General features: G+C 41.5%; 3 protein-coding genes and 1 long non-coding RNA gene across 4 annotated transcripts; 2 read left to right on the top strand and 2 right to left on the bottom strand.

Moving 5' to 3' along the window:
• The first annotated feature begins 10,995 nt into the window (after positions 1-10,995).
• On the top strand, positions 10,996-11,426 carry LOC135697583 (mitochondrial ribosome and complex I assembly factor AltMIEF1). The gene is made up of 3 exons (XM_065217362.1): positions 10,996-11,014; positions 11,086-11,277; positions 11,339-11,426. The coding sequence occupies exons 2-3, from the start codon at positions 11,101-11,103 to the stop codon at positions 11,375-11,377; spliced, it is 216 nt and encodes a 71-aa protein (XP_065073434.1). The 5' UTR covers positions 10,996-11,014; positions 11,086-11,100; the 3' UTR covers positions 11,378-11,426.
• On the top strand, positions 11,394-11,872 carry LOC135697582 (mitochondrial translation release factor in rescue). Its single transcript, XM_065217361.1, has one exon. It carries the CDS (start codon positions 11,394-11,396, stop codon positions 11,820-11,822), a length of 429 nt encoding a protein of 142 aa, XP_065073433.1. The 3' UTR covers positions 11,823-11,872.
• LOC135697581 (RING-type E3 ubiquitin-protein ligase PPIL2) lies at positions 11,804-13,670 on the bottom strand. Its single transcript, XM_065217360.1, has 3 exons — positions 13,528-13,670; positions 12,362-13,462; positions 11,804-12,302 (listed from the first exon to the last, which is right to left on the bottom strand). Exons 1-3 carry the CDS (start codon positions 13,557-13,559, stop codon positions 11,864-11,866), a joined length of 1,572 nt encoding a protein of 523 aa, XP_065073432.1. The 5' UTR covers positions 13,560-13,670; the 3' UTR covers positions 11,804-11,863.
• A 12,942-nt stretch (positions 13,671-26,612) lies between these two features.
• LOC135697705 (uncharacterized) lies at positions 26,613-27,000 on the bottom strand. Its single transcript, XR_010517433.1, has 2 exons — positions 26,916-27,000; positions 26,613-26,859 (listed from the first exon to the last, which is right to left on the bottom strand). It is a non-coding gene; the product is annotated as an uncharacterized LOC135697705 (long non-coding RNA).
• Positions 27,001-27,816: the final 816 nt, after the last annotated feature.

The following is a 27,816-nucleotide window of genomic DNA, read 5'->3' as shown; positions in this document are numbered from 1 at the left end:
TATCATGCGACGTCGCGTGAGCCGAAGCTCATGCGCTTTTCGCAATGAGACGTCGCTAAGCGACGTTTCAATGCGACATCGAAATAACAAACTCAACTGGAAGACCAACTCGTGTTCTTGATGTGGGAAAAGCGTTGTTTTGTTTTGACAACGATGGAAAGTGACCTAGCTACTACACTCTTATCGAACATGGAGAAGAGGTGTCGGATGGTTATGACCAACAAAGTTTTCCTAGCGGCAATTTTCGTTGATTAAAGGATTAACTTGAAAAATAGCCCATTCATAACGAACGAAGTTAGAGATGTGGCTTTGGTAAGCGAAATGTACAATCAAGTTGTGGTTTATTTGCTCGTTAATATGTTTTTTTTTTAATTTCACCGAGAGTCCACGGTACTAACACTAGGACTATTTAGAAATCTGTCGTCGCAAATTGATTGTTTCAATTCAGCATCATGGTGGCTGATATGAACTATCCTGTGAGCGCTAACACATCTGAAGAATTCAGTTGCTGCCGTAGTAAGTTTTGTTGATTGACAGGTATTCAATACAATTCCTGAAGCAAGAAGCTTAGCAACAATCCGTAATACAGATATGACACAAATTGTTCCTAAATTTATTACTTTAACCTTAATCCAGCATTTCGTACCTACGTACACTGTGGTGCAAAGTTGATCGGACAAAGGTCGTTTTCATACAAACTAGCCAAGTTTAACATGTTATAAATGTGTTCTGTTATGATCAATTGGGCTGAAATTTTGACGCAAAACTACAAATATGTTGAATTTCACGTGTAAAAAATACCAAATTTTTTGAAGCACCTGCTGGAAGTGGACAATAAAAATAAAATGTGTGCATAGCTGATCGGACAAAGGTCAATGGAAAAGCAAGTTTTGTGTCAAAAATTTCAACTCAATTGATCTGACAGAACACATTTACAACATGTTAAACTTGGTTAATTTTTAAGTGCAGACTTGTGTGTATGTAATGAGAAGTCACCACCAACGTTTTTGCAGCAAATTACACTTCTGCGTTGAAAATAATCCCTTAAAATAGTGTTCACTCAAGCCAGACAAATAAAAATATTAATCTTCAGAGTTCTATCATTACTAGCGTGTTGATATGATCGGTCAAGTCAGACCGAAATGTGAATTTTTTATTTGATTTTGAGAAAAACGAGTTTAAAGTTGGCTGTTCAATATTGTGTCTTATGTAATGGGAAAAATCATATGACCGTTTTCTCGTGCTACTCTATTTTTTTCAAATCTGGCTGAAAAATTGAAATGTAGCTGAGGGAATTCTTGATCTTATGATATCATTGACTCATTTTTTGTTTTATTTTGCTACTTAGTCCCTTCTGACTTAAGGCCGACCATATCAGGCATAACATATGATAACGGCACAAAAGCATTTGTAAACAAACTTTCTAAGGTCCTTTACACGCGATCCAAAGTACGCCCACGCAAACCAATGCCACTTTCGGAAAGGTGATAGTTGCCCCTATTCGACGATGTTGTTGGTTTGCGTGGACGTACTTTGGTTCGCGTGTAAAGGGCCTTAGAAAGTTTGTTTACAAATGCTTTTGTGCCGTTATCAAATGTTATGCCTGATATGATCTTGTATAGTATAGTGCTGTTTTACATTCAAAATCGTCCATTTATATTTTTACTGGTCTGAGTAAAAGTATTCTGAGGGATTCTGAGTTTAATTTGGTGCAAATGCGCAATAACTTGTTTATTTTTCCACCAAATGGGCTGAAAGCTTCAGAGGCTTCCAAAAAATGTATTTTAGAAGATTTCCGCATAAGGACTTGTTGAAGGACACATAGTTCCACAGATATTCCGGTATTATTTGGGTGCTAACATGTTAACGGTATCCCAACTAGCTCACGTAGCCTTCCTTTACCTTCCTTTAGCATCCTTTCGACAAGCCATTGCGTCTTCCTAGGATCATGAGTGATGATCTTACGGTGATTCCAGTATATCTCTGGAACCATGTGTTGAGTCTGCTTGAATCTATTCTAGAAGATGTTTCTGGAACCATCTAAAAACTTCACCCCATTTCAAAAGATACATACGAAAAGGGCACACAAATCTTCTGTGAACAAACCCTTGCAGTCCCTTATCTCGTCACCCGACAACATCACTTATGATGGGACCGCGAGAGTCAAAGCATGCGAAACAGCGCACGGCGATGGCGCCCTGAGAGAGCGCATTGAGATGTTTCAATGAAACAGTCGCATGTGATTGAATACATGCGTCGCATTGAGAGAGCAATGTGATGAGACAAACAAAAATTGAAACGCTCGAATTTGTTGAGAGCGTGTAGCTTGTCGCGCGCATCGTTCTGGTCTCTCTTTTGTACAATAATGTAGCACACCATGGATTTGAGAGTCATGCGACGGTCCGTCTCACAGCTCGCTGTCGCATTTGTGTACGCGTGAGATTTCCGGAAGCCTGACCCCTAGTTTGAAGTAGTCAAGACTAAGATTCGGTGGTAGATCTTACATCCCGTAACGTACCACGAAAAGGTGATCTACCCACGTTACGGGGCACTGTTTGTCGGACCCTTGATGAGCGCCATCACAGTTGGCGCATTTGGCCGTTTCCGACTCGTCCACAACACACTCGGAGGAGGCATGGTTTTGGGCGCATTTGCCACAGCGCGGCTTGACGAAGCAGTTTCGGGTGCCGTGCCCTAAATTCAGGCAACGCTGACACTGGGTGACGTCGTGACGGCCGCCATGGTATGGCTCCCATCGGACAATGATGGAATTGATGGAGCGGATGGCCTTCAACGCATTGAGCGTCACAGTTCCCTTCTGGAAATGCACCAGGAAAAGGCAATCCGGATACTTCTTGACGATCTCGTCCCTCCTTGTCATCCGGAAGACGGCAGTTGGGGCCAGCTTGTAGCGGTTCTTGATTTCCGCTTCGATCAACTTCGGGTCAAAGTTCGGTGATGACGACCTTGAATGGTTTCTCACCGGGAATGTCGTGGGTGAAGAATTCCACCTTGGCAGTCCTCAGATGGGCGACGACCAAGTCATACTCCGCTTTCGTACGGAGCATCACCTTGGTGCCGACTCTGCCCAACTTGTATTCGGCTTTAACGCCAAGCGACGCCAGATCTGCGATGAGATCGTTAAGATGGGCGCTTTTTACTACCAACGACCTCCGCTTTACTTTTGCCGTGCTTATGTTGGCAACGTCACCGAAATCTCCGACATCACTACCGTTCGTCGCAGTGGCATCGTCGCGAGAAATCGTCGCGAGAAATCGTGCAATCGGACTGGCCCCGATTCTTCTCCCTCTTTTTGCTGCGCTTTCCTGTTACAGCTGGCTGCGTAAGCCCATCCATGGGAAGAACAACAAACCTGTTCGATGTAGGCACACCGGAGCTTCATTCACCGGGGTTCTAGCCCTTCGCCGGGCTTCGCGAGCGATGCTTCTCCATTTCGGGGCACACACACACACGCACGCACGACAAACCACGAAAGAAAGAGTGAGAACACTAACTCGAAAAACTTTCCGAACAACTCAAGAGATTGAGCTCAAACCGAACTGCACTGTTTGACGGGAAAGCAGGGAATGAATGATGGCACTCACTACTAAACATGTCTGGTACCTCTATGTATGCATTTAGTTTAACATTTGAAATCCCTCCTTTTTTTTACATATTCTGCACAAAAGATAATTTATGCAACGCCCCATACATAAAAATCGGTGGGAAATTCTGTGAGGGGTGAGCTATTTTGTGTGCAGAATGTGTAAAAAAGGAGGGACTTCGAATAATAATCTAAATTCCTCTGTCCTCTGTGAACAATTATAAGAAAACAGACAAACAGCAAACAACAGCAGTGACATCTGATGGAACATGAATACAGAAGCTTGACAAAATGATTAATTCGGAAGCGATTTTCTCAATATGCTGATTTTGGAATTCCGCCCTTTCAAATCTTAGTCTAGAAATAATGTGATCTGACTCAAGGTGGTTTATGGAAATCGGTACCATGTCGGACGCGATGAAGGAAAACTAAATGCCAACCCTCCGGCAAACTCGAGTCATCAGACATTTGCGGCAACCGCTGCTTCAAGAAGTAACTCCACCCCACCCCCGCCCCTACTACGTGAAAAATCACGTAAGCTCTCTCTTTTTCCACTCCCCTCAGTTTTACATAACTCACGTAGAATGTATGTGATACCCCTTGAATATCAAAGGGAATTCCGATTAAGCACACATACTTAATCAATGCAATTTACGTGATTTTCACATACACTGTTTCTATGTGCGTTTCACGTAAACCTTATGTGATTTCCACATCTGAAAAAAATAGTTCTACACTCAGAGTGGTGCAAAGTATGGCGACATCGTGATGTGCTAATGTCCGTTATTTTTGTAAAATAATTAGAAGATGTAAGTATAATTTTTGATTATTTCTAATGATTATCCTGATTTTCAAACATACATTGCCTGTTTTATTGTGTTCAATAGAGAGGCGGCAAATGATCTGGCAGTGAAAAGAAAATTCGTCCTATTCCACTGCTCATATCACCAGGATTGTTTGGGATCCATGTCGGGATAACGTTGGATAACGTCTTTCGGCAACATACGGGGGTACAAAATTGAAAACAGTCATTTTGGATGCGTTACGAAAAATTAAAAGATTTTGAACGATAATAACTCAACCGTCTCCCGATAGATTTACGAGATAATGGCATCAATCGATTGGAAATATTTCTAGCAATTTGCTGAATGTTTCAAAATTATTGATTTCATTCTGTAAACTATTGAAAAATGGTTAAAAGTAAACCATTGTCTAAAGATGCTGAAAATCAATTGATTTTTTTATATTCTTATACTTTCTCCAACCGAGACATCAGATGCGAGTATCTGACACCTCTGATATTTTCTGTTCTACTATATAAGCATCCAACAAGGTCGCCCGTTCCATCATTGTCAACAACATCAGCCCTACAAAACGGCCCTTTTAAGGGCCACCAAACTTTCGCAAAAGAGTTATTAAGGAATATTCCTAAAATATAATATGCACAATTAAGTACAACACATAACAGACGTTATCCAACGCCAACCCTGCGGTCGTATCTAGTATACAACCCTTCCAACTTTTTTAATATGTGCATCAATAAATAAATGAATATTATTAGATTTCTATTTATTCTATAGGAATACTTACTTGATTTTATCTTATTAGAAAATTTTTTTTGTAAAGAACTATAAACAAATATGATACTGGAATCCACCAGTGAATGCCATAGACAAATTCATGTAACTTCTACGTGATATTCCAGTGACGTTTGGGTCCAATAAAATGAGTACCCCTACATGATAATCACGTAGCTCTTACGTGAAAAGTATGATGGAAAAAATCTACGTATATTTCCACGTAGCATTGACCGAGGCATTGACGTGAGCATTATTTTGAGTGTAGCTGAAGTTCGCCAGATTTGATTGTAGTTGAGTTTAGGGTTGAGTAAATGTTGCCTCATATCGTATAACATTTGAATACATCTTGAGGCTGTATAAATGAAATGAGAAAAGCGTTTACATTGTGAAAATTTTTAGTTAATTATGCATTTACACAGCAAAAAAAGTTGTTGAATATTACATCGAAACTGCTGCAACCAGGTCAATCCATCGGTTGTGTAATATCACATTGTACGATGTACATCGATTTTGCGAACAAAATTACAGCCATTGATGTAATATTGTATCTGCTTTTTGCTTTTACATCATTATTTCATACATCAGCTTGAATTACGTTGATCGATATTACATTTTTTTTTGCTGTGTACCCTTGATTACTCTTGAAAATATGAATGCGTATAAAATTAACTAAGTCAACTAATCTAAACAAAAGACAACGCAGTTTACACATTTTAAGAGTAGACCCTTTTTTTCACGAAATATGTGATATTTAACACATTAATGTATTTACGCTGGTTACCGTGTCGGATAATCTTGAAGTGTCGTTCCCCTCGGTATTTTTCCGTTTTTTTTTTTTTGGGAGTTTTTATTCATTCATGGTGTTATTCCATTTACCGTGTTACAAAACCCCCCCGCCGTCATATAAAAGCCCTTTTCACATAATCGGCTAGAGTTTCAGCATCATATACACGGTAAGAAAAAAGTACCCAACGACCAGTTCACTTTTACTTACTTTTGACTAGTTTGTCTCCTTTTCTTCTTCTAATGTTGTCAGAAACGGAGGAGCAAAACCACCCAATAGGGGTAGTAAAGTGTGGGAACCCAACGTTGAGTATAATCATATTTACCTACTGTTGGGTCCAACTATCTTACTTTTGGTTAAAAAGCCAGTGAAAAATTCCATACGAACCGCACATAAGTAAATGAAAATTAGTTTAACCCGCTTTACCTACTTTTGGGTTCCTGCACTATAGAGATTGCTGACGTTTATCGTTCGCACACTACGTCACGTATACGTATACGTAAAATGTTTTCATTGGGAAAAACAATTTCATAGCAGAAAATGTTTCCGATAAAAACAGAATCACTGACACAATCATACTTATGCAATCTCTATTGTGCCGAGATGAGTGAAAAGAACTTAATTTTGGTTACATTTTTCAAAACTACCCAAATTTGGGTAGAATCCACCCAGATCGGTCAAAACTGAACCTAACCAAAAATGGGTAAACTGTGTTGGGTGGGGAGTTACAATTTGACAAATAAACAACATCGGCATGAATCCTGGGGTAGGACGTATTGTCAAATCAGCCTACACGGAGAAACGAAACAACTCAAAATTAAGTCTTTTGTACTCATTGACACCTAACTGCAACCAGGCAAAATTGAGTTCTTTGCGAAGTATCCAATTTTTAGTATTTTGCGAAGACTTCATTTTGAATCAAATGTAAGTGTTTAGTTAAGAGTGAATATTGGGTAAAAAATACGTAAAACCAGGTCCTTATTTTTAAAATTTATTTGTAAAAAATGTTTTAATTGATTTTCTTCCATATAATGTATGATAATTGAGTACAGTACAGTAGTTTAGTTTTATTTATTCTAAAGTGGTACACAGGTAAACATTTTTATAAACAAGGAGAGGTTACAATTTTTTAGCTGGTTGTGGTCAACTTCTAGCTATGCAACGATTTCCGGGTCATTGCCAGAGGAGATCCGGCACGTTGAATTAACCGGGGTCTTATCGCTGGACGTAAGTTCAAAGCGAACTCCTTGGTTCCACTCTCGGCTGCCAAGACTTCAGGTGGTTTACTTAGATGTATCACACTGAAATTATGTAGGTAGGAGAAAAAGAGACAAGAACCAATCAACTTGCAAAGCAGAGTCAAAAAACTAAAAGCTTTACCCTCACCACAGACAAACAGACGTAACTCTTCATTGTGTATCTTCGTTCACGCATTTAACGGTTGATTTGAATATTATCAGTTCCGCGAACTACTCGCCGTAGCGCTGGCATCGGATCACTTTGACATTTCTATACATTCTATTGAACTTTCATTCAATATTGTTTGCGAGTTAGCGAGCAAGATTGTTTTCCGCGAGAAGCCCGAGAGATGTCGTTACTGAGGTCCTATGTTTTGAGATGCTATGTTTTCAAGAAAAACTTTTTCAAAGAGTTACGTCTGTTTGTCTGTGCCCTCACTTTCCCACTGCTCTCAGATACTGTGTTAATGGTGCACTTCACTAAAGACAGATCATCAGCAGGTGGAGGTCATTACGCTCGTAAAAGACTGTTTTGTCTGACTTAATAATGCAAGGATGACGAATGACTCTTCCCACAGGTTCCAGACATTTTTGGTCTGTATGGAGATCTAGAATAGAATTATAGTTTAGTTTATGACCTTCATTAGTGTACCTATTACTTAATTCCGTACAGTTTGGAACACTAAATTCACCAATTTAACATGTCTTCACTTAAATAGCTGCAGCTTTTGGTAAACGAAGAAGCTGAAATTAACATGGCGCACACTACGATTTTTCATCTAAAATGAAGTGCAAACGCAACACTTGATTTTGGATACTTTCGTAGCGTGGAAAACTAATCAACTCAATATCGAGATAAAAAGTCCGCAAATAAAGAACTCTCTCATGACTACTGTTTGAGTACAATTAACGAAAAGTAAGTGATCGGGTTATACTACGAGATTAAGTTTAAAGTACTCATAAATGAGAACAAAATTTCACTCAAAACAGTAGTGTTGGCGGACTACTTATTTTTAAGTACTTTTTATCTCGATTTTGAGTTGTTTCGTCTTTCCGTGTACTGATCATTCTTGTATGAAATTGGTTCCAAATGTAAACAAACCATGTAGGTTTCTTATGGCTTGTTTACGTTTGGAACCATAGTTCTCGCGTCACTTTTCAAATAGACCAATGTAACATATCCACCATTTTGAGAAAATCGAAGTTGAAGTTCGACAGATTATTAATTTAACTGTTTAAAAACAATACATTTTGCAATACTATTTTTAATGTAGCCAGTGTATAATAACGTTGGAAATTCAGAAGAAACGGTAAAATCACAATTTTACTTTGAGTTTCATGCTACAACATACACAGCAAAAAAAAATGTAATATCGATCAACGTAATTCAAGCTGATGTATGAAATAATGATGTAATAGCAAAACGCAGATACAATATTACATCAATGGATGTAATTTTGTTCGCAAAATCGATGTACATCGTACAATGTGATATTACACAACCGATGGATTGACCTGGTTGCAGCAGTTTCGATGTAATATTCAACAACTTTTTTTGCTGTGTAGAAAAAACCACGTTTTGACAAGTCGAGTTGTACATCGGACATGTTACATTGGACGATTTTTCTCAATGACATAATCAATGAGTGTTACATTATAGTACCTAACTTAAGATTGGCCCCGCCTTTGGAAAATGAGCACCAATCATGTTAAGCAGTCCGAATGACCGAAGTAACAATCACATACCCCTCATTTCAAACTGTACATAGGACAATTTTTGATCAATGATTATTTTAAATAAATTAAAGTAAATTTGGATGGATGTTTTTGTATCACATACAATGATAGAAGAGCAATAGTTTGTAACGCTTAACTCGATTTGTTTACATTTGTTACATTGGTCTATTTGAAAAGTGACGCGAGAGTTATGCGAGGTAGGCCAACCTGGTCTATACAAGGTGTGGAGATCTAGCCCTCACGTATGTGTTGGTAGAGGGAAAAAGGTAAACATTACGGGAGAGGATGACCACGACGTCATAACAGTCGAAAGCAAATTTGTGAAGTATGAAGTACAGCAAATTCTAGATATGTTTGCATGATGATTGCTTTCCCCACGCAGAAAAAACACTGAGGCGTAAACCAATAAAATATTTTGTTATTATTTAATACGAAATTTCTATTTGTTTCAGTTCATAATGAAGTTTCAAATCAATAAAGAAGCCCATTTAAATCAAACCAACACAATTGTTTAAAAATATTTATGTATGTGTAGTGCAGTGTCAGTCTGTATCGACATCATAACATTGTTAATAAAAAAGCAAAAAAGTAAAATGATCATTTTCCTAGGCATTTTCTAATATTCTATAATTACAGGAACTCCTCCTCTGCACCACTGAAATGCGTCAACATCGGCATCTACAGCAGAATCGCTACCAGCAGCACAACAATTGTCAAAATTACCCTCGAAATTATCACCAACAATAACATTAGAATCTACACCATGGTGTACAGAATTGATTTATCTTTATTAAGGTGTACAGAAAGGCGCACAAGGGAAAAACGTTCTTCCACCCGTTCAGGCACAATAAATTAACAAACAAACAGTGGCTTAGTTAGTAACTTAATTGAAACCATAATTGAAAAATGTGGGTTTATTTTTTATAATGACAGCTAATCTGACCTGGGAATTTAAATAAATTTGGTTTTGAAACAATAAAAATAACATTTCAATGCAACAAAAACGACAATTACTTTAAATGATGCTTCAATTTGATTCAAGCAAACATTTTTTTAAATCAATAAAAGCCGATGTTCAATTAAATAAAATTAGTAGTATTATCCCAACTCAATTTTATTGTTGAATTAATCTATCAATTTTATTGATCCATATTCTATTAAAAATTTTGTTTAACATGAAACATAATTTCAGTGCCCACATTTCAAAGGGGCGTAATTGCTTTTGTAAACAATGGCTTTAGCTATCGATTTCTCGCAAATAAAAGTCCATCCCTTCAAATTAACAATGCTAGCTGGCAAAGTAAACATTCCTCTACCTGCTGGTGTCATTAATCTTCATGAGTAAGTTTTAACTCACGAGAAATCGACGGCTAAAGTCATTGTTTACTAATACAATTACGCCCCTTTGAAATGTTGACACTGATTTGTTTGATTGCACTATGTTTTTTTCTGCGTGTAATAAAAAATAACCATAAACGAACGATAACCCAAATCATTGAACTATTCCACAAATGGTTTGGATGATTGGCTTCATACAGAAATTTTATAATTCATATTCAATTTCCAATGCAAACGCTGATTGAAACAAACGTTATGACGTAAGTACGAGCGTGTTTGAGCGTACGAAAGAAGTAAATCGTGCGAAGCCGACTGAAAGCCGAGTGAAAAACGAACTGCACCAATTCGTACAGGCCATCAATTCCACACCTTGACGGCACCGTCGAAAAATTTGCTCTTCCAGCAAATTTAGATAGTTTCTTATGGGAATTTTCGGTGGAGTGAAAGGATAGTACAAAGTCCGCCATGTTTCACGCACAGTCTGACGTTTGCTTATGGATTTTCTCATAGGAGTAAAGAGCTACAGAGTCGCCGTCAACGCCAATAGACCAGGTTGAATCCAAACTACGTTGTTAATTTGTCAACTTGTCACTCCCAACATAGTTTACCCATTTTTGGGTAGGTTAAGTTTTGACAGATCTGGGTGGGTTCTACCCAAATTTGGGTAGTTTTGAAATAGCGTGTATATATCGCGAAGGTAACAACACTGTAACAGTGTTGTTTCTGTTCTGATGTAAGTGTTGTAAAATAAAATAATGTTTAATTTTCCCCCAATAGCACCTTTAACATCCGTGGTATTTGCAGGGCAGCTGCTGCACAATGACCATCCCATCAACAATCAGCAATCGTTTGATCCTACGGCTATACCGGGACCTGCGCCGGTACGGCTCCCAGCTACAGTTTACCGATCAGGAGTACTTCCTGCAGCGTGTTCGACGCGAGTTTGATCAGCATCGGGACCTAAGCGATCCCAAGAAGATTGAGTTTTGCTACAAGGTATACGGCAGCATTTTTTTTTTCAAATTCCAGCGTATAATAATTTCAAAATCCATTCCAGAGAGGAAGAGCCCTTCTCGATCAGGCTCGAGTAGTTTAAGGGCGTCACGTCAGTCATGTTCACTCTACACAGAATGACTTCCCACTTCCGAGCTTTTCGCGGAACCTTCCATCGGTACAAGACCACAATTGATACGTCCAAAGTGCCGGCCTTGCGGGAGGAAGACCTGGAGGAAACTTTCGTACGCGGCAGTGGCCCCGGCGGTCAATCGGTTGCCAAGACCAACAACAAAGCGGTACTCACTCACAAGCCGACCGGCATCGTGATCCAGTGTCATGCCTCCCGATCTCTATTCAAAAACAGAGAGGAAGCCCGTCGCCTGTTGGTGTTGAAACTAGACGAGCTCGAGAATGGCGATCAATCCGTAGAATCACAACAGAAAAAAATTGACTTGAAGAAACACACGGAAGCAGTGCGAAGGAAGTTTAAACGACAAGAGATGAAAAAAGTTTGGAAGGAGCGGGAGTTCGGATCGGAACATTGAATATTTTACGCCGTAGATTTTAGATGTAAATAGATACAGATTTACCACGATTTAAAGTTTCCAAACTTATTAATTGCTTCTTCCTTTTTGTGTTTCTTTGTTTGAGTTGGATACCCTCCGCTGCTGGTGGAAGGTTCCGGTTCTGCTAGCCTTTTGGTAACGTCCTTGTCCAGGTACTTGCCAACGCCAGAGCGAAATACTTTCAACGGTTGTGCCCGGGTGGACTTTTTCTGCTTCTCCTCCGCTTCCCGATGCACTCGTTCCAGTTCTTCGGACCGTTGATTGGCCAGCTCTTCGTCAGCTTCCTGAAACGGGTCGACGAATACCTGCACACGCTGGATGAAGATGTTCTCTATTGGTCGATCCTTATTGTCCACTTCGACACGCTCCATCTCGGTCAGCACTTCCAGGCCACCGACCAACTTTCCGAATATTGTATGCTTGCCATCCAGATGTCGACAGGAACGATACGTTATGAAGCTGTTGAAGACAACAAATAGTAATTGAATTTTCCAGGATATGCGCACTCACGAACTTACAACTGCGACCCATTCGTGTTCGGTCCCGAGTTGGCCATCGACAGAATTCCTCGTCCGGAATGAGACAAATTCGGTCGAATTTCGTCAGCGAACTTCTTGCCCCAAATAGACGATCCACCGTTGCCTACTCCGGTCGGATCACCACCCTGGATCATAAAATTTCTGATTGATCGATGAAACATGCACCCATTGTAGTACCCAGTTTGGCAGTGCTTGAGGAAATTTTCGCACGTCTTCGGCACCTGATCGCAGTACAACTCCAAATTCAATGCCCCAAAGTTCGTCAAGAATCTTACGTAGCCCTTCTTCTTGACTCGTTCATACCGGATCACATCCTCTTCAATAATAGCCGCCTCATGATTCAACACTGGAACCATCGAAGTCGATGTGAAAGCAGCAGCCACCGCTCCCGTCGAGTAGTGCGCCGCATTGAATTTATCCGCCACCTTATGTACGACAGCTTTTTCCTCCGGAGCTTTGTAATCCTTCTCCAACTGGGTCAGAATTTCTCTCGTTTCCATCGAAATCGTCTTCAACCTGCCCTGGGGATCCTTCTTCTCCGCCAACTCCTCTTCCGTTTCCACACGCATCTTCTTCTTAATATGATGGAAATTACTAATGTTAAACTTTTCCAAGTTTGCCGGATCTTGAATCGTGATCAGATCCTTCCTAGTGAATGGGGTATCATCCAGCAGATCCTTCCAATTCTTAGCCTTGATATTCAGCTGCTCAATCGCTTCGTAGGAGAATACATTGCCCGACTTACCGTTTACCACAATGTGTGAGTTTTTGGTGAATGGTTTGAACAACGTCGGACAGTGGTACTGTCCATCGTGATGCTTGCTAAAGTTCAACTTGACCAACGATTTCCCATCGAGCGGCGCTCCAGTCACCGGGTTCACTTTGAAGTGTTTGATAAAATCCACAATCGCCTGCAGTTCGAACACATTCCCGTCCTTGTCGCAGTATGGATGCTCGAACGGAACCATTGACAGGCAGCAGTGGTCGAACGGGAGCCGCTTGAACTTGATCTGTTCGTTTTCGACCGAACCCACTTTGTGTCCACCGTAGAACTCTGACCACTCCGTGTAGGTCAGGTACCTGTAGGCGTTGAGGAAAGGATCATTGAGGGACATAATGCAATCAGAGAACTCTGTGGAACTTACATTTTGTCCTTCTGGTGTTGCTTTTTACCCATTTTGGAGCGGTTTTGTTCGAGTTTTCCGGGGATAAAATCAACAAAACACTTGATTACTTATTAGATATAGTTTAATAAAATAGCAATAGCAGTTAGTTGTTGCAGTACTATATTTAATGATTTGGTAAACAAACATCCAGTAGAGAACAAAACCACAAAACAGATACTACAGACCAATGAGCTGGATTACCGAGGTGAAGCAGTCGTTTAAGTTGTGTGAGTAAAACCCCTGTACGATACAAACAATTAATCATTTTGTCAAGCTTCTGCATTCATGTTCCATCAGATGTCACTGCTGTTGTTTGCGGTGACATCTATCGGAAACTAGACACAATCTGTTTTCCTATAATTGTTCACAGAGGACACTGCAGTGCAAAACTTAGTTTAAATGATCTTTATTTTAGTTTAACTTGGACGATTACCATATAAATTTTTTACTAAGTGATTTAATGATTTCTTCATCTTTAGGTATGGGCAAAATTCCAAATTTGTTTTACAGAATTAGTCCTAGACTTAGTACACGGTCGACCACCTTGGTGGGATTGGTTTGTTTTGTTTTTAGAATTTGAAGAGAAACTACTTAATACTACTATTTACAGCTTAAAACTAACCTACTCTACTATATACACTTAACCTACTATGTACAAATTGCTTATTAAAGCATGTTCAGAAAGATTGCATTTTTGAATAAATTTAGTTGTCATATCATCAATTTTGGAATCTACTTTGGGAATTTCTGCCTCTTGATGGAGGTCTGCTATTCTTGTGTCGAATGGACGATCTAGGATCATCCTCAACACTCTATTCTGTGCAACCTGGATTTTGTTCCTGTGGGTCTGAGCGCACGATTCCCACACCGGGGCGGCATAGAAGATCGCGGGGGCTATGATCTGTTTGTAAACAGCCAGAGAGGCGGGATCTGCGGCAAATGAGCGGATACAAACACCTAACCAAGGCGGAGCACTTAACTAGGGTTTTCTCTATGTGCGAGCGGAACAGGAGCTTCTCATCGAACAACATCCCGAGATAAGTAACATCAGTGGACCACTCGACCCTTGTACCATCCATTATTACGGTACAGGAGGGAGACGGTTTAAGTTTTAATGATTGTCTGTGAAGGAACATGATCGCTTGGGTTTTCGAGGCGTTGATTTTGATTTTCCACGTGGTGGCATAATCAGTAAAGGTGTCAAGGCATCGTTGGAGCTTGTTCGTAATTTCACGAGGCATCCTACCCTTGACAGCTATCGCGGTGTCATCTGCAAACAGAAAGAACACGCAACCGTCTCCTAGAGGAGGGATGTCCGACGTGTAGATGCTGTAAAGCAGTGGTCCCAGCAGACTCCCTTGCGGAACACCTGCTGGGATAGGAAATTGTCCCGAAAGGGAACTATTCAACGACACCCTGAACGACCTTTGCTGGAGATAGTTACGGGTGATTTTCACAAGGTATGGTGGAAAGTTAGAGTTACAAAGCTTGTATATAAGTCCGTCGTGCCAGACATTGTCAAACGCCTTTTCGACGTCTAACAAGGCCATGGCTGTGGACTTGGATACAGCTTTGTTACTTCGGATGTTATTCATCACCCGCACTAGCTGATGATTGGTGGAATGCCCCTTGCGGAACCCGCAGTGCAAAACTTTTTCCATTTAAATGATCTTTATTTCTTGTGATTGTGTGGTTTACATGTATGAATTTGTTAAGTGACACAGATGCGTCTTTTCAACTTTGGTACATTTGAGATTTTAATTATTATTTACAGTTCCTAGTCCTATCAGGCCTATTTTAAAGTATGACCACCTTGGTGGGATTGGTTTGATTTGAATTGGAAAAAGGAGACTACTTATAACTACTATTTACAACTACAACTAACCTACAACTACTATGTACACCTAACCTACTATATACAAATTGCTTATCAAAGCATGTTCTGATAAATTACATTTTTGTGTAAATTTAGTCTTAATTTCGTTAATTTTGGAATCTATTTTGGCAATGCCTGCCTCTTCATGTAAATTTGTTATTCTAGTGTCGAAAGGACGATCAAGAACCATCCTCAGCACTCTATTCTGAGCTACCTGAATTTTGTTCCTGTGAGTCTGTGCACATGATTCCCACACCGGAGCTGCGTAGAGGATCGCAGGTGCTATGATTTGTTTGTAGACGCCCAGTTTGTTCACCCTTGAGAGGCGGGATCTGCGGCAAATCAGCGGATACAGACTCCTAACCAAGGCGGAACACTTGACTACGGTTTTCTCCACATGCGAGCGGAATAGAAGCTTTTCGTCAAACAACATCCCGAGATAGGTTACTTCGGCGGACCACTCAACCCTTGTGCCATCCATGATTACAGTACAAGAGGGAGCCGGTTTTAGTTTGGAGGATTGCCGATGGAGGAACATGATTGTTTGTGTTTTGGAAGCATTGATTTTGATTTTCCACGTGGTGGCATAATCAGCAAAGGCGTTAAGGCATCGTTGAAGTTTGTTCGTTATTTCGCGAGGCATCCTTCCTTTGACGGCTATTGCAGTATCATCTGCGAACAGGAAAAACACGCAACCGTCTCCAAGGGGAGGAATGTCGGAAGTGTAAATGCTGTAAAGCAAGGGTCCCAGCAGACTGCCTTGCGGGACTCCTGCTGGGATGGAAAACGTGTCGGAAAGACAACCATTCAACGATACCTTAAACGACCTTTGCTGGAGGTAGTTACGGGTGATTTTAATAAGATGTAAAGGAAAGTTGAAGTTACAAAGCTTGTATACAAGCCCATTGTGCCAGACATTATCAAACGCTTTCTCAACGTCTAACAATGCCATGGCTGTGGACTTGGATACAGCTTTGTTACTTCGGATGTTATTCATCACCCGCACTAGCTGGTGATTGGTGGAGTGCCCCTTTCTGAATCCAAACTGTTCCGGAAGGAGAATGTTATTTTCCTCGACAAACTTGAGCAAACAATTGAGAATGAGTTTCTCGAACAATTTGCTCAGCGCTGAAAGGAGGCTGATTGGTCTGTAGCTTGAAGCTAGCGTTGGGTCCTTCCCGGGTTTGCGGATAGGTATGATTTTCGCTGTCTTCCAGATACTTGGAAAGTAGTGCAGTTCCAAGCATCTGTTGAAGACAGCAGCCAGCAGAGAGTGAACCTTCATGCTGAGATTTTTCAACACTAGGTTGAATATTCCGTCAAACCCGGGGGCCTTCATGTTTTTGGTGCATTTCAGCGCTGAGCAGATCTGTTCCACTGTGATCCTATCCTCCGGAGGGATGGCACAAGGGGAGGAATCAAGGTTGAGTACGCATTGCTCAACCTGAACTTCGAGCGGACTTTGGATGTTGGAGCCAAGCAAGTGCGATTTGGCAATATGCTCACCAATCGCATTTGCTTTCTCCTGAGGGGTGATTATGAGCCGATCGTCATCATTTTCATCTTTTAGTGGCGGAATGGGTTTAGGGTGCGTCTTTAAGACCTTGGCAACTTTCCAGAATGGTCTGGAGCGGTCGTCCAGATTCTGGACAAGCCGCCCGAAACTTTCGTTCCGGAGTGAGACCATTCTGGAAGCAATCTCCTTGTTCAGATTGGCCATTTCACGTTTCCTCGCTAGATCTCCAGTTCTCTGAAACTGGCGTCTACGAACATTTCTCAGGCGAATTAAGAGTTGGGTGTGGGAATCAATAGCAATAAACTTACCCCTCACAGGAACTCGTCGGACGCACGCCTCGTCAGCCACGGTTATGGCTAGGTGGAGTCCCAAGTAACCAAAAGTTCTGATAAAAGGCCATTTGTGGCTTAAGCAGCGTAGTTAGTGATGGTCTTTAGAATTCTAAGCAGCCTCATTTTTAAGTCGTTATAAGAACTTGAAAGTTCCGGTATCATAATTGAAGAGAATTCTAAGCAGCTTCTGGCGGAACTTGAACGGAACTTTTAGAAAATAAATTAAAAAGGGTTTTTGCCCTCTAAACCAATTCTATGTTTAGTTCGCACTTTTATGAAAGTTATTTCTAAAGGCAGGTATTTATGTTTATTGATTTATCAGCATTAGTAGTTTTGGAGCTGTTTGAAGAATTAAACCCAGTCCTTCTGCGTGAGAGCCCCAGCACGAACCGCTGCGTCATCTGAAATATATTAAAGCGAGCTGTTGTCCCGCCTACTGTTGGAGTTTTCAGTGCCAGCTGACTGACTTGCATACAAAACACAATACCTTGATGAATTTGAAATTGGTATTTGCCCGCATGGTATTCCAACACATTTGTGGCGCAGTGGTTAGCGTTAGTAGATCGCATGCCGAATACACGGGTTCGAATCCAGGAAATTACTTTTTAATTTTTTTTTATGTTTTAACAGAATGTTGATGCACTGCATAAATATAAGAATTATGATTTATTCGGGCCACTGATCATTTAATAATTATGTATATTAAATTTTGTTACTAATAAAGACTTGTGCGGATTGCTTCATGTGGCTTGAAAGTTCTGTCGGAACTTTATTTGAACTTTATGGAACTTGAAAGTTCTGTCGGAACTTTATTTGAACTTTATGGATCTTGAAGGTTCGGTCGGAACTTTATTTGAACTTTATGGAACTTGAAAGTTCTGTCGGAACTTTATTTGAACTTTATGGAACTTGAAAGTTCTGTCGGAACTTTATTTGAACTTTATGGAACTTCTGTCGGAACTTTATTTGAACTTTATGGAACTTGAAAGTTCTGTTGGAACTATATGTGAACTTTATGGAACTTGAAAGTTCGGTCGGAACTTTATTTGAACTTTATGGAACTGGAAGGTTTGGTTGGAACTTTATTTGAACTTTATGAAACTTGAAAGTTCTGTCGGAACTTTATTTGAACTTTATGGAACTTCTGTCGGAACTTTATTTGAACTTTATGGAACTTGAAAGTTCTGTTGGAACTATATGTGAACTTTATGGAACTTGAAAGTTCGGTCGGAACTTTATTTGAACTTTATGGAACTTGATGGTTCGGTTGGAACTTTATTTGAACTTTATGGAACTTGAAAGTTCTGTCGGAACTTTATTTGAACTTTATGGAACTTGAAGGTTCGGTCGGAACTTTATTTGAACTTTACGGAACTTGAAAGTGATTCTAATCGTTGAATGCGGAACTTTTGGTTACTTGGGGTACTTCCAACGCTCGGTCGATGTCCTCCACGGAGTCAAGCGGCGGGTTGTCGATGATGTGCCTGTCTACCACGCGTCCAAACTGGGCCCAGTTTACGCGATGGTAGTCCTTGCGCAGGCTTGGAGCAGCAGCTACGTTGTATCCCAGTTCAGCCACCACCGGTTGATGGTCGGAGCTGAGTTCGTTTAAGGCTACCGGCTTGGACAAGCCGGTATTTGAAAGAAACAGGTCTAGCGTCGATGGGTTGCCTGCCGGTGAGATGAATGTTGGCTCGTCCGAGAACCAAACGGAGTACAGCCCATGCTGCGAATGGTCGAACAGCAGACGACCGTTCTGGTTCTGCTGGTAGTTCCGCCATGCCTCATGACGAGCATTCAGATCTCCTCCAACAACGAAGCGGGAACCGGTACGGGGGATGGTGGACAGGTCCTTCTTAAATTTAGCCGCTAGTCCACTGCTGGCGGCACACTGTCGAGGGCAGTAGACGGCGATGAACTGGACGTATCCAGTCGACGACTCCACCTCCACACCAAGGGCCTCGATGATAGAGGTGCGGATATGGGACAGAGTGTGGTATTTTATTCCTTTCTTGACGACGACCGCAACACCACCCCCCCTGGAGCTGGTGCGATCAAGCCGGATAATGTTGTGGTCAGGCAACCAGAAGCTGTCGCCGGACTTTAGATGGGTCTCGGTTAGAAGGCCCACGTCGATGCTGTGCTTGCGGAGGAAGTCGGCAAGCTCAATCTCTTTTGCTCTTACAGAGCAAGCATTCCAGGTGACGATAGTTAGCGGTTTAGACGCCATACTGGATGATGAACTTACCGAGCACCTGGATCTGTTCGGGCTTATTGCGGCACTTACGAAGAGCACCGGACATGTTGACGAAAATTTCCATCAGTTCATCCGCTGAGAACAGATCGGGGTTGTTGTTTTGCGCTGTTGGTTGTCTCCAGAATCCAGGGGGGGATGGAGAGCTTTGGCCAGCAAAATCACCGGAAGCTTCTTGAGGGGGGGCGGGTTGCACCCGCGAATTCGCTTGCCTTTGCTGGGGAGCACGAAGAGGCGGAAAATCCTCCGTCCTGAATGATGGGGTTTTGTCCTTCTTGCGTCCTGGTTGATTGTTGCTTAACGCCTGCTTTCGGATGCGTTTGAAGTCCTCGCGTTTGGAGCACTGTCTGTCGGAACCTTGATGTGCACCACCACAGTTAGCGCATTTTATCGCCACGGCTCCATCCGCAGGGCAGTTGGAAGTGGCGTGTTCTTGAGCGCAGTTGCTGCAGCGTGGCTTGATGTTGCAGTTGCGGGTACCGTGTCCAAAATTGAGGCACCTCATACACTGCGTTACGTCACGATGGCCGCCACGGTATGGCTCCCATCGTACGATGATGGAGTAGATCGATCGGATGGCTTGCAGCGCATTGAGAGTCACCGTCCCTTTCTGGAAGTGCACCAGGAAGAGGCAATCCGGGTACGTCTTCACGTTTTCGTCTCTCCTTGTCATTCGGAATACAGCGATTGGGGCTAGCTTGTACCGGTTGATTTCAGCTTCGACCATCTTGGGGTCGAAATTTGGTAGACCCCTGATGACTACCTTGAAGGGCTTCTCGCCGGGGATGTCGTGCGTGAAGAATTCCGCCTTGGTATCCTTCAGATATTTCACGGCCACTTCGTACTCCGCTTTTGTTCGGAGCATCACCTTGGTGCCGATCCTGCCGAGCTTAAACTCAGCTGCAACGCCCAGCGATGAAAGATCGCCAATCAGCGTGTTGAGTGGGACTTGCTTCACTACCAGTGGAGGAAGCTTCATTTTTGCTGCACTCGGGCTGGCAGCAGTTTCGTTGTCGACGGCGTCGCCGAAATCACCAATGACGCTGACGTTCGTCGCAGTGGCATCGTCCCGTCCACTCGCACCATCGGACTGGCCTTGATTTTTCTTCCTCTTCTTAGACCGCTTCACCGTGGCTGAGGTGGGATTCCCTACATCGGTGGGAAGAGTAGCGTACCTATTCGAAATAGGTACACTCAAGCTACCCTCACCGCTGTTCTTCTTCTCCGTTTTCTCTCGGAGCCTGCTCCGGGAGCGCTGTCTTCCCATCACACGAAGCGACCGACACTACTGACGACGCGATTAAACTGCGAATGTTTGGAACAAACTAGAAACTTTAGAACAACTCGACAGAGCGAGCAAAGACCGAACTGTACTGCTTGACGTTCAAGCAGAGAATGAGCCGCAGTGCAAAACTTGTCTGGTACCTCTATATATGCATTTAGATTATTATTCGAAGTCCCTCCTTTTTTACACATTCTGCACACAAAATAGCTCACCCCTCACAGAATTTCCCGCCGAATTTTATGTATGGGGCGGGGCATAAAGTATCTTTTGCGCAGAATATGTAAAAGAGGAGGGACTTCAAATGTTAAAGCAAATGTATATATAGAGGTACCAGACATGTTTTGTAGTGACAGGTACTCTATTTTATAATCTGTGAAAGGGAAATCACAAATCGAGTGTCAACAAAATACATGGCATGTTGAGAGATTGAGCTCGTGAGAGAGAATTTCGTGACGTAACTAATTGCGTTTACATTGATTTTTTGGATTACTACAACCATATTTCACGATCTACTTAACCTCTCTCTGTATTCATTGACTAGACCTTTTTGACGTTTAGTTATCTTTCTCTATCTACACGCTTATTCTGATCAACTCAAAATTGAGTCTAATGTACTCATCTCAGCGGCAAGTATGGCTACTCAAAATTGAGTAGCCTTATGTTGACTCACTTTTGAGTAAACTACGTTATCACGTAGACTGAGTCAAATCCACTTCAGTTGCGGGGAGGGTTTTTGTTTTGATTTTTATTCAAGGAAATGGAAATTGCCTGCTCCGGATTCATTCTACCGTAGCAAAAAACGGTTCAACACCGTTTCCCTAAGCAATTCGTATTTACCTGAAGACATTTCCGCCGGTTTTTAGTAACATTTTCTATGAGGTTTCCTCCGACATGACTGGCATTTTTTCCAAGTCCAGGATTTTGCTGACTGAGTGGCTTTTACTCAGTTTGACATTTCTCGTTTACTCAATTTTTGACAACTCGATGCATCGGATGAAAGTGAGTACGATCCGATGTGCGGTATAAGAGGTGAGGAGAAAGGAAACTAGTGGAGAGGCGGGATCTGCGGCAAATCAGCGAAAACAGACACCTAACCAAGGCAGAACACTTGACTACTGTTTTCTCTACATGTGAACGGAAGAGGAGCTTTTCATCGAACAACATCCCGAGATAGGTTACTTCGGCGGACCACTCAACCCTTGTGCCATCCATGATTACAGTACAAGATGGAGCCGGTTTCAGTTTGGGCGATTGCCGATGGAGGAACATGATCGCTTGTGTTTTGGTGGCATTGATTTTGATTTTCCACGTGGTGGCATAATCAGCAAAGGCGTTAAGGCATCGTTGAAGTTTGTTCGTTATTTCGCGAGGCATCCTTCCTTTGACGGCTATTGCGGTATCATCTGCGAACAGGAAAAGCACGCAACCGTCACCGAGGGGAGGAATGTCGGAAGTGTAAATGCTGTAAAGCAAGGGGCCCAGCAGACTACCTTGCGGGACTCCTGCTGGGATCGAAAACGTGTCTGAGAGACAACCATTCAACGATACCTTAAACGACCTTTGCTGGAGGTAGTTACGGGTGATTTTAATAAGATGTAAAGGAAAGTTGAAGTTACAAAGCTTGTACACAAGTCCATCATGCCAAACATTGTCAAACGCCTTTTCAACGTCTAACAAGGCCATGGCTGTGGACTTGGATACAGCTTTGTTACTTCGGATGTTATTTAACACCCGTACTAGCTGATGATTGGTGGAGTGCCCCTTTCTGAATCCAAACTGTTCCGGAAGGAGAATGTTGCTTTCCTCGACAAACTTGAGCAAACGATTGAGAATGAGTTTCTCGAACAATTTGCTCAGTGCGAGGCTCAGTGCTGAAAGGAGGCTGATTGGTCTGTAGCTTGAAGACAATGTTGGATCCTTACCGGGTTTGCGGATCGGTATGATTTTTGCTACTTTCCAGATGCTTGGAAAGTAGTGCAGTTCCAAACATCTGTTGAAGATAGCAGTTAGAAGAGACTGCACTTTCATGCTGAGTCTCTTCAAGATCAAGTTGAATATACCGTCAAACCCGGGAGCCTTCATGTTCTTGGTGCATTTCAGCGCTGAGCAAATTTGTTGTACTGTAATCATATCCGCCGGAGGCACGACACAAGGGGAGGCATGTAGGTTTTGAACGCATTGCGCAACCTGATCATCGAGCGGACTTTGGATAGTCGAGCCAAGCAAATGCGATGAAGCGACATGCTCGCCGATGGCATTTGCTTTCTCCTGTGGGGTAATTAAAAGCCGATCGTCATCATTTTCGACTTTGAGAGGTGGAACGGGTTTGGGATGATTTTTCAGGACCTTGGCTACCTTCCAGAATGGTCTGGAGCGGTCGTCCAGATTCTGGACAACACGCCCGAAACTTTCATTTTGGAGTGAGTCCATTCTGGAAGCAATCTGCCTGTTCAGATCGGCCATTTCACGTTTTTTGCCCAGGTCTCCAGTCCTCTGAAACTGGCGTCTACGCACATTTCTCAATCGAATCAATAATTGGGTGTGGGAATCAATAGCAACAAACTTACCCCTCACAGGAACTTGTCGAACGCATGTCTCGTCAGCCTCGGATATGGCCTGTTGGAGTCCTTCCAACGCCCGGTCGATGTCATCTACGGTGTCGAGTAGTGGATTTTCATCGATGTTGCTGTCCACCATTCGACCGTACTGCACCCAGTTGACATGGTGGTAGTCTTTACGCAGGCAGCCTCTAGCAGGAACCACGTTGACACCGACTTCAGTCACCACCGGTTGGTGGTCGGAGCTGAGATCGTTGTGCGCCTCCGGCTTGGATAGTCCGATGTTTGACAGGAAAAAGTCTAGCGTGGAGGGATTTCCCGCCGGAGAGATGAAAGTTGGTTCGTCCGGAAATTGCACTGTGTACCACAAACGAAGTTACAGACGACTTTCTCCGAAGAAATTAATTAAAATAATGTGGTTCTCTGTAATAGAATTCTAGTCAACCTTCCGCTCCTCACCGCCAGGTTCGCTAGTATTTTTGTTTTGAATTAATTCAAGTTGGTTTTGTGTGCAATGATCTGGCAACTCGCGTTCACGCTCGCATTGACGGGGTGCTGTTTTCTCACTCATCGAAGGAAATTTTGATTAGAGTGAGAAAGTAAGAAATAGTCAGTGCGGGAGCCGTGTGCGTTACTATAGGTGCGGCAGAAGGAATGTAGTCGACTCTTTCGTTCTTACGCATGATTCAACGTTACGTCACACTAGATTATGCATAAGAACGTTGTGATAATGAAAGAGCTGACTTGTTTCCTGCTGCCTCATCAATCACATTGGTCACAGCACTTGCGATTCTCCATCGGCTCGTCTCGCTGCGCGTATGTGTTTTGCGTTCCTTCCGATGAGAAAATATTAATTTCAGGAAAAAAATTTATAAAAAAAGTGATTACATATAAGATATTATTCGGTGAGTATTTAATAAATACTTTTATTATTACAATATTTATTTCCTGGGGATAAAAATAAAATTGTGTGGAGCAGAATGCAGAATAATTATTCTGAGAAATTCCAAAATGGCTTCTGAGAATCGAGATTTTTCTTTTTTGATAATATATATTATAGATAATAATATTATCTATAATATATATTATCAAAAAAGAAAAATCTCGATTCTCAGAAGCCATTTTGGAATTTCTCAGAATAATTATATATATTATAGATAATATTATTATCTATAATATATATTATCAAAAAAGAAAAATCTCGATTCTCAGAAGCCATTTTGGAATTTCTCAGAATAATTATTCTGCATTCTGCTCCACACAATTTTATTTTTAGTGCTAACATTTGAAAACGGCGCAAAAGCCATTTGTAAACAAATGGTTTGTGGGCCCTTTACTCGCTACCCGAAGAACGCCCACGCAAACCAACAGCATCGTCAGGAAGGGGAAAATTTCCCCTACCCGATGTTGCTGTTGTGTCGCGTGGGTGTACTTCAAGAAGTGAGTAAAGGGCCCACAAACCATTTGTTTACAAATGGCTTTTGTGCCGTTTTCAAATGTTAGCACTGATATATTATAGAGAAAAGTTGATCTGAGTAGCCACTTTCGAAAGCAATGTTTCAATTTCCAGAAATCCTGAGGGAGATTTGTGTTTTCTGAAGAAAAAAAACCTAGCATTGTTAAGCGAAGTGGCGTCCCTCCTCCTTGAGTTCCTTACTATCGCACTACAATAATTCCTCTATATTTTCTTTTAGAATTAACCACCGACACCACCATCATCTACGTGTTCCGGCCAGTGGGTCGATACCCGGTTCGCACATGCCATTGCAGAGTTATAAGGAAATTCTATCACTATGGCAGCGGAATCGGATCAAAACACGCATCCATCCGTTCCATCGCATGAACGTGAGTAAAACGGTATATATTGTAGACCAACAATTGAAAAGGTACTATCAACTTTTATAAACAAAACGTTGATTATTCTTTAACCTGAACGTTGGTGGGCGGGCCTAATTTTATGCTTCATAGTGGGGCGTTGGAGATGGTTGGTTTAGGTCCGGCATCGTTGGATTATACCGTGGCAGAATAGCATGTGATGAGTATTACTGAGCTTCCCCTCTCTGATGAACCTTTGCATGCGAGAACCAAAGTTCTAGCCTGAAGTGATATTATCACACCTGTGACTCCTTTTTTAAGAGCTACGTCTTAGTTCGCTTACGTATAGGTACTGACGTTGGGTGCAATGCTGCATTATCAAACCATTTCATCGCGAGGAACGTATTGCCCTACTATCAAAGTAACATAGTGTGTAAATGTACGCATTTCGCTTGAAGTAGCTTTGATAATAACTGCTTTTCGTTTTACTTTGCTGTTATATGCCGGTGCCTTCAAGTGCAACAAGTATTCTTCAACATTAGGAAATAAAGAAGAGCACGTCGTCACCATACAGCTAATCATGATGTGTCGTTTGATTTGAGATTGCATCTAAAAATGCCTGCATTCGGTAGATACTTGCATATGTTTCACCTTGCTTTATCCCGTATACAGTTCCGCTGATGAAATGCCACATCAACTTGGACACTTTGGAGTAGGGTAATCCAAGCACAGCAGTTAGTTTTACAAGTACATCGATAGCTCTGCCAATAGATTGCACTTGGTAGTAAAAATCGTTGTAGTGTACAAAGATTCCATCAAAGGTCCCGTCCAATCCTTTCCCTAATACTACTATCTCGGGAACGATAGGCAACCCTAGTCTGCGTAAATCTTTTGCGCATATGTGCCAGTATGTTCAAGGGACTCAACAAAAACTATGGTGTCTTCTTGAGCCACGCAAATGGTTGGTTTGTATCTGGGACTGGCAGGTGGGAGTCAACACCGTATTGAGGCTTAGCAACAGCGCACATAGCATAACATCTGAAAGCACACACATAAATATAATGTTATGATATGTATACGGATTACTATTTTATGGTTAATGAACTACCTTACCTTCATTGATATTACTGCTCGTTAAATATTTCAGCAAGCCTGCTGCTGTTGGATTCAATGCTCTCCTTGAAATGTAATCGATGATCCCAGGTCGCAAGGTTTCTAACTTGTGCAGTCCATTGCCATTGTCAGGATACATTTTTCGAAAATCAATATCGTTTTAGAGATAAATAATAATAAAAATTTAGTGTACTCTGGGCAAATACATTGTTGCATCGGGTCAATTAGTAGCCATTCGGTAGAATGAAATATGGTGGGTAAGTTGAATGCACATTATTTGGGTTCATTTCTTTCAAAATCGAATTTGCAATCATTTTACTCGAGTGTTCAGTATTTTATTTCAAAGCAAGCTTAAATGATGCCGGTCTCCACATTGGAAGTGCTCAAATGTACAGGTGTATCAAAAAGTCTCACTCGTACAGGCCTGTACCATTTCGTGCCATGGCGAGCAAAGGTACCGTTCCAGCAGGATTAAGCTATCCCTGAAAGCCTTCATCGACTTGGTTCTCACCGACTGCATCGCCGGAAAGAAATCCGCTTCCGTCTCAGCAATTGTCATGTCCTACAATTAAAATCAATATTAATTTAATACATTCATCATTCATTCAATTAACTAACCTTTACACAGGTGCCTTAATCGTCAACAGGAATCCGATCTTCTTCGCTTCCTGCCTCTTTTACAGCTTCAGCAGCTCGTCCAAATAATGGTCGCCGTTGTACCGTTTTAAGAAAGAGTACACTGAACCAATTTGACATATTCCTGTTATGTGGAAGTCTAATAATTTTGCGCTATAAGATAATCCATTGAAAATGATATGATTGAAAATGTGTCAGGTAAATTCTATTTGAATATCTGATACATTGACAATGCTGATAATTTGAAAACTTTTATATGATCGCCATATGATAAATGAAAATCGGTCAAATTATAATAATTAACTGAAATGGATTTGAAACCCATAAGCATAAGCTTTACTTTTCACCACAATATAATATATGTGTCATAAATCAATCGAAGTAAAGTTTATGTGAAAATCACATGAAATTTACTTATTCTTTTGACACATATATTTAATCGATTTCTAAAAATAAATCGAAAAATAAACACCAGGCAGTGGGAGCTTTCACAGTTGTGTTTTTTTATTGTAGCTGATTTGGGATTCGATCCAGAACTGTTGAGCTGTGATGCTTTTCGTGTCTGCGCTCGATTCCATTGGGCCACGGCTGACTTCAATATTGAGCTCGTTCAATTAGCATGAAGTAATAACAGCTCTCTCAACATGGAATATAGAACAACGTTATGCTCGTTTTGCTAGAGTGAAGAAAAATAGCACTGACCAATATATGCTCCGTTTCAGTGGTGTCGTGTATTCAAATCATTATTAATGCTCCTGTGTGCTATAAAACAACGACTACATTATATGAGTTCATGGAACTGGTTCATGAATCTTAGCAAATAAATATTGCAGTAGAATCATTTTTTTCAATCTCAAAACATTCTTTTCCGGAACCCCTTATC

The sequence above is a fragment of the Ochlerotatus camptorhynchus genome, unplaced genomic scaffold (genome assembly GCF_037179485.1).
Source record: "Ochlerotatus camptorhynchus isolate MF236.1 unplaced genomic scaffold, CSIRO-AGI_Acam_v1.1 ptg000077l, whole genome shotgun sequence".
Taxonomy (NCBI): domain Eukaryota; kingdom Metazoa; phylum Arthropoda; class Insecta; order Diptera; family Culicidae; genus Ochlerotatus; species Ochlerotatus camptorhynchus.
The sequence above is the reverse complement of the archived record's forward strand: the minus strand, read 5'-3'. Positions and strand labels throughout refer to the sequence as shown.

What these genes read in the sequence shown, in the direction of transcription:
- LOC135697583 (XM_065217362.1), top strand. Translation starts at nt 11,101, where the DNA reads ATGACCATCCCATCAACAATCAGCAATCGTTTGATCCTACGGCTATAC. An exon ending in AGATTGAGTTTTGCTACAAG is followed by an intron (nt 11,278 to 11,338) that starts GTATACGGCAGC and finishes AATCCATTCCAG; the next exon opens with AGAGGAAGAGCCCTTCTCGA.
- LOC135697582 (XM_065217361.1), top strand. Translation starts at nt 11,394, where the DNA reads ATGTTCACTCTACACAGAATGACTTCCCACTTCCGAGCTTTTCGCGGA.
- LOC135697581 (XM_065217360.1), bottom strand. Translation starts at nt 13,559, where the DNA reads ATGGGTAAAAAGCAACACCAGAAGGACAAAAT. An exon ending in CAACACCAGAAGGACAAAAT is followed by an intron (nt 13,463 to 13,527) that starts GTAAGTTCCACA and finishes CAACGCCTACAG; the next exon opens with GTACCTGACCTACACGGAGT. An exon ending in AACACGAATGGGTCGCAGTT is followed by an intron (nt 12,303 to 12,361) that starts GTAAGTTCGTGA and finishes TGTCTTCAACAG; the next exon opens with CTTCATAACGTATCGTTCCT.